Below are 10,733 nucleotides of genomic sequence, written 5' to 3'. Positions count from 1 at the left end.
GACTCATGGTAGTTGTGTGTGTCATGAGATTGAGGTCTGGTTATTGCAGGTCAGCTGGATGACTCAACAGGTTGTGGCTCTATCGCCTCCTTCCGACTCTGGAGGACCATAGAACCTTCCAGAAGTCAACAAGCAGGAAGGGGTGGAGGCCTAATCTGCATATTCATGGAGATCCAGCCAATCCCAGGTTTGGAGGCCCTGGTAGAGTGGAGGACTGACCTATAAATATGGGAGAGTCAGAGCTGATTCACACATGTGCGGTGTGGATTGAAGCTCAGGTTTCAAAGCTAATTGATACAGTGATTGTTCATCGATTCATGTCAGGTTTACATCAGGTTCAGGACAGGATTAACTCAGGATTTTATCCTGTTCACACATATGCGGTTTAGAAATGGTTCCCATAGAAGTCAAAACCCTGTAAACCGCACCTGAACCTGAAGGCACTGCTCAGAAATTGTATAGGACTGTTTTTCAATACACACTGATTCCACACTGGATCTGCACCAACTTCACACCAGCAGTGCACCGGACATATGTGAACAGGCACCATAGGAAGCAATGTTTTTTCACATGTCATGAAGATTGGATGTTTTTAATTTCCAAGATGTGAGTTACTACTTATCTTCTTATTAAATACTACAGTACACACTTAGACGCGCTGTGTTCCTTTTACTGCAGAGTATGCTTTGCTCCATCGCAGCTTGCCCTCAGTGCCTACTGGGCTATCCCTGCCCATTTGGAACTTCATACTACTTACATGGATTACCACACCATGCGCCAGTCATTCTCCTTGTACTAAAAAATAATAATAAAATATCAAAAATAAAAAAAAACTACTTACACCAGTGGCGGAACTACCGGGGTTGCAAAGGTTGCACTTGTGACAGGGCTCTGGCGTTGGGGGGAACCAAGATGGGAACGTAATAAAGAATTCTGTGATGGGAATAAAGGACCCCCAGAATCAGTGGGAATGGCCCTGTACGTGTGTCAGATATATTTGGGGGTTCTAAGTAATTTTTTTAGCAAACAAATTCAGATTTTTACATGTAGGGGAAGATCATCATTACTGGCCAGGGACTGAAGTAGTTCTACACATTCATGACATATGATGAATTCATACCTGCCACCTTTCTGAGATGGGAATGAAGGACACCTACTATCAAAAGTATGTAGGCATAGGACACCCCCCCACCACGCCCCCCTTAAAGGAGAATTGTACAAAAATGAGGTTAGATTAAACCGACAAGCACATTTTTGCCACAACTATTTCTTTATATTGGCTTTTGAAGTTTACAAATGCAACAATTTAGAAATTGGATGAAAGGTTTAGCACTGGGAAACACTTTCTGATAGCTAGGTAGTGCATTTTATATACAACTATATAGAGCAGATCCAGCCAGGGTTGTGGGGAAGAGGCCTTTGTCCCCATCTACATGGGGACAAAGTGCTTTCGGGGGGGGGTGCCCCCCTGACCCAAAGCACCCCCCCCATGTTGAGGGCATGTGGCCTGGTATGGTTCAGAAGGGGGGGAGCTTGCTCACCCCCCCCCTTCCTGACCTGCCAGGCTGCATGCTCGGATAAGGGTCTGGTATGGATTTTGGGGGAGACCCCGCCATTTTTTTTTAAATTTTCGCATGGGACTTCCCCTCAAAATCCATACCAGACCCGAAGGGCTTGGTATGGATGGGAGGGGGGACCCCACTCCGTTTTTTTAATTATTTTTTTAATTGCCGGCAATTCTTTTACATTCATATGTCAGTAGGGAACCCCGCTGACAGCTGAAATGTTAACACATGGTTGTCACTACTAAAATACCGCATGACTTGAAAAAATAATGCGGTATTTTAGTAGCATTTACTTTTTTCTGACCTCCGGAACGGATTAATTGGTTTTCAATGTATTCCTATGGGAATCGGTGTTTTGGTTTACGAATTTTCCACTAAATGAAAAGTCCTGCAGAACGAATTAAATTTGTAAACCGATTACTGTATATCAGCATAGTTCCACAAGCATTACTGGCACATTGTAGGACTCAGATTCCCTAAACAGAAGACAATTAATGACGTGAAATAAATGATGAACACAGACATCCAGGACGTATTCATACACATTGATGATGGAAAGCTCGGTCACATGACACTCCGGCTGCATTGCAATCAATCATCACAAACTGAGCAGAGCCGCTATCCAGGATCTGTCACTCACAAGCTAAAATTCACGCCCCAAGTAGGCGGGGACAAGCATCTCCCGGGCACGCGCCTCCAGTCCTCTTATCTCTGCGCCGCCTCTCCCGCGCGCTCTCATCCCTGGCTTAGCGCGCGTTCCTGGCGGGCTCGGAGGACGAGGTGTGAAGTCGGGGGCGCGCTCGGGGCCGGAGAGGAGACAGCTACAGAACCCGCTGGTCACATTCCAGCCAGGCACACCGGCCCGGGGCTTCTCCGCTTCTGTTTTGGGGTCCGGGCATTGCCTCCTGCTGTGTGGGCGAAGATGCCTGCCGTGTCCAAGGGAGATGGTATGCGGGGCCTGGCCGTGTTCATCTCGGATATCAGGAATTGTGAGTATGAGGGCGAGATCTCTAGAGGGAGCGATATATAGAGGGAGCGATGTATAGAGGGCACATCCGAGGGGAGACATCACTTGTCAGTGGCACCAGCGAGGACCCCCGCTAGAGGGCGTGTGACATGTCAGGGGTAGGCTCTGCTGTCCTCTGCCTGGGCCACTGGATTGGATGGGGGGAGGATTGGAGGTCAGTGCCGGGGTGTGCTGTCCTCTGCTTGGAGCATTGGATGGGGGGCGGTAATTGGAGGTCACCCACTGCTGTCAGTCAGCATGGATGACTAATTGGAGCTCAATGGCTGCTGTCCCTCTGCCTGGGACTCTTAATCTTGGGGAGGGGGGAGATAATAGGGAGTCAGTGATTCCTGGCCACTCCCTGGGGGACCAGATTTGGGGAGGGGGGTAAATGAATGGAGGGTGGTGACTGTTGCCATTGCTAAGGAGGGCGAGGGCTGCTAATCTCTGCCTGGGGAACTGGATGGGAGGGGGGGGGGAGAATTACTGATAAATTACTGCTGTTCATTGCCTGGGGTGCTGGATCCAGAGGTGGGGGGTGATTGGAAATCAATGACTGCTGTTCATTGCCTGGGGCGCTGGATCCAGAGGTGGGGGGTGATTGGAAATCAATGACTGCTGCTTATTGCCTGGGGCGCTGGATCCAGAATTGTGGGGGGGTGATTGGAAATCAATGGCTGCTGCTTATTGCCTGGGGCGCTGGATCCAGAAGAGTTGGGGGGGGGGGGGGGTGATTGGAAATCAATGACTGCTGCTTATTGCCTGGGGCGCTGGATCCAGAGTTGTGGGGGGGTGATTGGAAATCAATGGCTGCTGCTTATTGCCTGGGGCGCTGGATCCAGAGGAGTGGGGGGGGGGTGATTGGAAATCAATGGCTGCTGCTTATTGCCTGGGGCGCTGGATCCAGAGGTGGGGGGAGATTGGAAATCAATGACTGCTGCTTCTTTCCTGGGGCGCTGGATCCAGAGGTGGGGGGGGGGGGGATTGGAAATCAATGACTGCTACTTATTGCCTGGGGCGTTGGATCCGGAGGTGGGGGGTGATTGGAAATCCATGACTGCTGCTTATTGCCTGGGGGGGTGATTGGAAATCAATGACTGCTGCTTGTTGCCTGGGGCGCTGGATCCAGAGGTGGGGGGGTGATTGGAAATCAATGACTGCTGCTTGTTGCCTGGGGCGCTGGATCCAGAGGTGGGGGTGATGGTGATTGGAAATGAATGACTGCTGCTTACTGCACTGGATCCAGAGGTGGGGGGGATTGGAAATCAATGGCTGCTGCTGGGGGATATTAGGTCAGTAACTGCTGTTTGTTACCTGGGGCACTAGATTGGGGAGGGGGGTAATTAGATAGTGGCGTTTGCTGCCCTCTGCCTGGGGTACTGGATCGGGGGGGGTTGTGATTGGAGGTCAGTGATAGGTCTGTGGAACCTCTCCATGTCCAGGATGTGCATGATCTGTTATTCACCCCGGGTGATTGGCATGTACGGTGTGGCAGTGATGTCTCGTCTTTTTCTCCCCCTCCACCTGCAGGAATAATGAATGGATAAACATCCAGCATGTAGTCCAGTCTGATCATCCTTGCTGGGTGCAGGTTAGGCTTTAGTTGCTCACAAATGAGATTTCGTCTTGTGTTAGTAATTCCAAGCCGCTGTCAGTCAGCTCCCGGTGACCCTGACTACATGGGATTGGTTGTTATATAAGGACCAGGGACTAGGATTCCAGTTAGGAGCTGGTACTTGTAGTTCTTCTGGTCCGTAAGCTGTCGGTGAACGCTGATTTGATTGTGAATATAGCAGCTCTATATTCCGACTGTAATTCCATGGAAGAATGTCACTTTGATTTTTAGAAAAGAGTCTGGAGGAATTTAAAGGGCTGCTAAAGGCAACATAAGAGGTTACTTATTCCTACCCGCTCTGTGCGACTGTATTGCATAGAAAGCTTGCTTTCCTCCTCTTCTGGCAGTCCCTGCCAGGCCTGTGCCATCTGCTTGGGCGCCTCCTGTAGCAAGCTGGGTGCTAAGGAGGCACCTGACACTTCATTCCTTTCGCTCAGGGGTATCCAAACTATGGCCCTCCAGCTTTTGAAGTACTACACGTCTCATCATGCCTCTGGGAGTCTTGCATGGGGATGTCAGTCTTGTAAGGCCTCATGGGACTTGCAGTTCCTCGACACCTGGAGGGCCATAGTTTGGACACCACTGATTTCACTGGAAGGCAGTGCGCTGTATTAAGCTGCTGTTTGGTGACATGCGGCACTTTCCTGTGCACTGCAATAAAATGCAGCGTCTACATTTTATAAGATCTCACTGTACTGCACCTCAGGGCTGTATTGCAGTGTGAACGGGACCCATAGAAAACAGTTGTTTCTTGTGTGCCCTAGTGGGGACCTGCATTTATCCAGTGTGCTAAAACACAGGTCACCACTCTGTGTGAACAGGTCTTAGACTTTAGAACCACTTTAAGGTCCCAGTCACACCAGCAGATGCAGTGGGATGCAACTTTGACTGCATTGCAACTGCATAGACACTACAAAATCCAAGGTATCCTATGGGCATAGTTCACACTACTGCAGTGCAGTGAAAAAAAGTACAGCAAGATGCATTTTTCTGCACTGCAAATGCATGCACTGTAAATGCTCAATAATGCAGTGCAGGACACATAAAAGCCCACGGAAGTGACTACAAAGGAAATTCAAGCCTAGGAAAAAGGCACTGCAGATGCGCATACAACCAAATGTCAAATGTACGTCATCGTGCTTGCAAAAATGCACTGGAAATGAACACGTTACTGGTGTGAGTGGGCCCTGAAGAATAGCTAAGCCCAAGATCAAAAAATGTAACACGTTGCCTTTTACCGGTCTGGAGATGTGTTGGCTGTATTCATCCTTTTTTTTTTTTTTTTTTTTTTTTGTTCGTTAAGAACATTTTCAGCAAGTACAGAACACACCTGTTGTCACTTCTTGTGATCTGCACTGACATTATGAACATTCTTCCTGCAAATATGAAAAAGAAGTGTTTATCTCACCAGAGTTCCAGTGTCCCTGTATCTTCCTGCGCATTGAACTAATTTATCAAACAATATTATCAACTTTCACAGATATCGTCTGAGAATGTCAGAAGATCTCCCTGTATAATGGAAATGAGGAATGGGGGAAGGTGTTTGTAGCACAAATCGGCAGAGAGTATTCTAGGGTGACAGCGCTATTGCTCCATAGATGCAGTATGGTGTGTGAGTGTTGTCACCCTAGAACAGGAATTGTTGTTGGCAGGATCATGTGATGGAATTATAGGGAATAAAGCCTGAAAATGGGAAACTAAATCTGGCTATGCATGACCTGAATTTTGGCCAGTGACTGCTGAATCACCCAAAATTTGAACCATAGGTGGCCTTGTGAGCCCCCAGCTTCATAACAGTCCGTTTAATATTTGACTTGGCCAGGTGGAAAGCGACAATATGGACTCCCCACAACCCTGGTTAGTTTGGATGGGGGGACCAATTAATTGCTGTGTATGGCTAGCTTACTGCAGCCCCCACATCTAAGGACTTGCAATAAATTCCTTTTTGGGTCGAGATGTGCCTTAACCTCTTGTGGACTGCCCACCACCTTTTTACTGCAGCGGGGCAGTCCCACTGTGCTGGATCACGTACGTGTTTGTGCTCCAACATTTCCAGGAAGGGGGTGTGCCTGCCACTCCATCACTACAGCACAAGTCTGTTAGCAGGTCCCTGCCAATGATTTATGACCGGTACCTGCTGATCAGCTTAGCCATTCACAGTACAGAGCCCTGTGTTTACTAACAACACAGAACTCTGTACATGGCTGTGTTTAACAGTCACATCTATTAGTAAAAGCAGCACACGTTACACCTTGCTAGGCACTCAGTTAACCCTTTAATTGCTGATAGATGTTAACCCCTTCCCAGTATCAGTGTCATTAGTACAGTGACTGTGTATAGTATTATCACTCTTCACTGTATTAGTATCACTGGAGATGTTGGTTATGTCAGATTGCCCGCCGCACTATCACAGTCCCACTATAAGTCACTGATCACTGCCATTATTGGTATTTAAAAATAAATTCCAGTGTATATACCATAGTTTGTAGGTGCTATAACGTTCACGCAAACCAATCAATATACACTTATTTGCATTTTTGTTTTCCCAAAGACATGTAGCAGAATACATTTTGACCTAAATTTAGGAAGAAATAATTTTTTATTGGCTGTTTCTAAGCAGAAAGTAAAAAAAAAAAAAAAAATCTTTTTCTTAAACATTTTTTCAAACATTTTTTTTTCAAAACAGTGCCACCAAAAGAAAGCTCTTTGTGTGAAAAAATGTTTCATTTGGATACAGTGTAGGAAGAAATTTAATTTTTTTATTGGCTGTTTCTTGGCAGAAAGTAAAAAAAAATATATTTTTTTTAAATTTTCAGTATTTTTTCATTTATATAATATAAAATCAAAAAATCAGATGCCACCAAAAGAAAGCTCTATTTGTGTGAAAAAAATGTTTCATTTGGATACAGTGTTGCATGACCGTGCAATTGCTAAAGTAGCACAGTTCCGAATAGCAAAAAATGGCCTAGTGATGAAGGTGTTTAAAACCTTCTGGAGCTTAAGTGGTTAAGGTTCCCAATAAATCACCCTCTGCCCACCCCACCTCACCCCACCTCAAACCTTTATTGCTTTACTGAAAAAAAATAGCAACTCTATTGAAAAGCCCTTTTTTCCTTACATGCTATCAGTCATGTGATGCTTCGGCCCTAAGCTTCTTATGTTTACCTCCTTTTCTGGGTCCCTCTTTGGGTGTCCATGTCACTACCTGCGGCGGGGGTCCTCTTAGGGACAAAGAGGACTGGGGGTCTCATGGGGACATTGCAGTGCTGGGTTAGGGCACCCCTTCTACATGGAAACAGCATTGGTGTTGTACCTGGACAGGAATTAGGTGGGTGTACCTGACTGTACAAGGTAAGTGGGGAACCTAATAAAGTGGGTTAGAGCGGGTTCACACCGGTTCACTGCAGTTTGGCTGCAGCGCAGTTGGATCCATATTTTCCACTCGGTTCCATTGACTTCTATTAGTCTGTGTATTTTCTGAAAGCACACCAAAAAAAGGACTGTTGGGGAAAAATGGTTGGAGCTTTAAGGAAAATGCCTTTGAAGTGATCTTTAGGTTTTCCATCAAAGTGATGCAGTTTTATGTAGGTCTAAGGCTCTGCAACTTCATGTATTCCTACCCCTCCCCCCACCCCCCTTCCGTTCCCAGTGTGCATGATTCGGAGCCACTAGGGTGGAGGATTTTTGGTGACTCGGTCATGCTTTTAAAAAAAAAAAAATGCTAGCTATTATTCACTATTGTAGGCCACAAAGGGCAATTTTCAGAATTTTTTTTTTTTAAATCTTCAATTTTAAATAACTAAACAGAGTTGATAGAAACTGATGTTGAAAAGCTGCATTTATCTTTTTAGGTGAATTTGCAAAGGTGTTTGTTTACTTAAAATGAAAGGGTTTAACCACTTCAAGTCCGGACACTTTCACCCCCTTCCAGTCCAGGCCAATTTTTAGCTTTCAGCACTCTCACACTTTGAACGACAATTGCGTGGTCATGGAACACTGTACCCATATGAATTTTTTAGCATTTTTTTGAGACAGATAAAACTTTATTTTGGTAGTATTTATTCACCAATTTAATATTTTTGCTATATAAATGAAAAAGTACAAAAATTTTGAAAAAAGTGATTTTCTTATAAAATTTTGCAAATAAATCTTTCTTCATAAATCCAAAATGTATTAATCTATCTTTTTAGTTAAAAAAAAATAACCCAAATTAGTTCATAACCAAAATTTATAATTTTTTTATTTATTTTTTTAATATTATATATATTTTTTTACATGTTGTCACCCTAGCAGTACAGTGTCACCATAGTGAGACTGTGCTACTTTTGGGGGGGTGATGAAGATTTTTTTTTTTTCCCCCTTTTTTCCCACTGATTGCTTTTACACCCATAAAGGCTGTAAAAGCAATAATTTATCCTTCTGTCTGGCTGCATTCTTGCAGAAATTGAGAAATACTGTGTGAGCTGTGATTGGTCAGCTTGTCACATGGTACAAGGCTATTGTGAACAGCCCTGTACCATTTTAACTCTGTGATCATTCACAGATTTCACACGTAGTAAGCAATGATGTCAGGAAGTTACATCTTGTTTACTACTATTCATGTGATCACTGATTGGCCAATCAGTGATCACATGAATCGGGACCTCACACAGAGGTCACGTACAGCGATCTGTGTCCTCCGGCCACAGCGGGCACCGATCGCGGTGCCACTCTTCCTGGGAGCGTGCACAGGCAATGGATGCGGGGGGGATGTTTAGAAACATCCACCCGCTCCGGCAGCGCTCCTGTCCGGCCGTTTATGTACATGGGCAGGACGGGAAGTGGTTAAAGCAAAAAAAGCTCTGGCTGCAATACTTGCCTCCTTTCCAAAACTGTCTTCCACGTAAATTACTTTCCACCACTAGATGTCCTCAGTTTTCTGGGCTGGATGACACTCCTGACATCCAGTGAATGCATGTCTTGGATTTCCATGGCAAAGATGTAGAGGGTAGTGGATTGAGATGATGTAGGAAGAGGCAGTTAGAAGCACAATGTTCAACATGTAAAGCTAGCCATACACTGTTATTTTATTTTTTTTTTTTCCTTCAGCCTTGACTGACAGTTGTTTTGTGTTTCTTCCATTTGCGAATGATTGCACTAACTGTTGTCACCTTCTTACCAAGCTGCTTGGCGATAGTTTTGTAGCCCAGTCCAGCCTTGTGTAGGTCTACAATCTTCTCCCTGACATTCTTGGACAGCTCTTTGATCTTTGCCTTGGTGGAGAGTTTGGAATCTGATTGTTTGTTACCTGTATAAAAGACACCTGTCCACAGGAGCAAAGTTAGATTAGCAGCACTCCCTTTAAGAGACTGCTTCTAATCTCAGCTTGTTACCTGTATGAAAGACACCTGGTAGCCAGAAATCCTGCTGAATGATAGGGGATCAAATACTTATTTCCCTCATGAATATGCAAATCAGTGCATAATTTGTTAGACATGCATTTCTTTTGAATTTTTTGTTGCTATTCTGTCTCTCAGTGTTACAATACACCTACCATTTGATTTTTAGACTGATCATTTCTTTGTGAGTGGGCAAACATTCAAAATTAGCAGGGGATCAAATGCGTATTTCCCTCACTGTATATGCGTCCGTGCAGGCCACATTTTGCACGGGCACGAGAGCCCATTCATTTGAATGGACTCCCGTGCCCGTGACACACAGAGAAGAAGTCCCTGCACTTCTTTTGAAAACGCAGCCTGCACGGGAACCTTGGTTCCAAGTACGGTTGCATTTTCCAGTGCGGGCGGCATGCCATTAGAACTAATGGCACCCGCCTACGGGTCTGCATTTCTCCGTGCGGGTGGTGTGGCTGCACGGATTTTTATGCGGATCCGCAGCTGCACAACCCACACAGATGTGATCATAGGGTAAGCATGGGTTCACACTGATGCGGTGCTGCACATCGCATTTGATTCATACAGGAACCACAACGCATTCCTGTGCAAATCACATGCAATTTCTGTGCGGTGCAATTTGAGCCATACATTTATTATGGCTCAAACCGGATCGCACCAGAATCGTATCGTGTGAGTGTTCACACCCATGTGATCTGATACTGCACATCGCACCGCGTTTTGTGAACTGATTTCGGGGTGTCAACTTAAAATACACACCTGCAGTGGTTCGTATGAACGGGGTGCAATTATGGTGCGATGCGAAAATCGCACAGAAACCGGTGTGAATTCCGCACCGCATTAGTGTAAACTATCTGATGTTTTTTTTTTCTTGGGATCGATCCAAGCAATTTTGATCCCATCTTTTGGTTGAGGGAACCCACCAGTTTTTATGTCTTTGTTTACTTTGTGATTAAGAGAAAATAATGAATGGAAAGTAGGATTGCTCAATCAAATTGCGGGGATGAGACCTGGGCAATGTATATTTTGCCTATAAATAGTCTTTGATTCACTGTTTCGGGCCAGACTCCTAATCTTCTAACGACTTCATTTTAAAGGAGATTTAATCATGTCAAACTAAAGATTAACATTGTTGCTGTGTTGGTGCCACCATT

The 10,733-nt window shown here is 45.2% G+C and overlaps 1 protein-coding gene across 5 annotated transcripts in view; it reads left to right on the top strand.

Moving 5' to 3' along the window:
* The first annotated feature begins 2,273 nt into the window (after positions 1–2,273).
* Positions 2,274–10,733, top strand: part of AP2A2 (adaptor related protein complex 2 subunit alpha 2) — a 148,270-nt gene continuing 139,810 nt past the window's right edge. For 2 of the 5 annotated variants that reach the window (XM_089653549.1, XM_089653547.1), the window contains exon 1: positions 2,275–2,554. In XM_089653549.1, coding sequence (XP_089509675.1) covers positions 2,488–2,554 — 67 coding nt within the window. In that variant the 5' untranslated portion in view covers positions 2,275–2,487. Of the gene's footprint in view, positions 2,555–10,733 lie in introns of all 5 variants that reach the window. The other 3 variants (XM_089653548.1, XM_089653550.1, XM_089653551.1) reach the window with 3 other exon arrangements.

The sequence above is a fragment of the Staurois parvus genome, unplaced genomic scaffold (genome assembly GCF_062004578.1).
Source record: "Staurois parvus isolate SC_StPar_1 unplaced genomic scaffold, SC_StPar_1.0 ptg000715l, whole genome shotgun sequence".
Classification (NCBI taxonomy): domain Eukaryota; kingdom Metazoa; phylum Chordata; class Amphibia; order Anura; family Ranidae; genus Staurois; species Staurois parvus.
The sequence above is the reverse complement of the archived record's forward strand: the minus strand, read 5'-3'. Positions and strand labels throughout refer to the sequence as shown.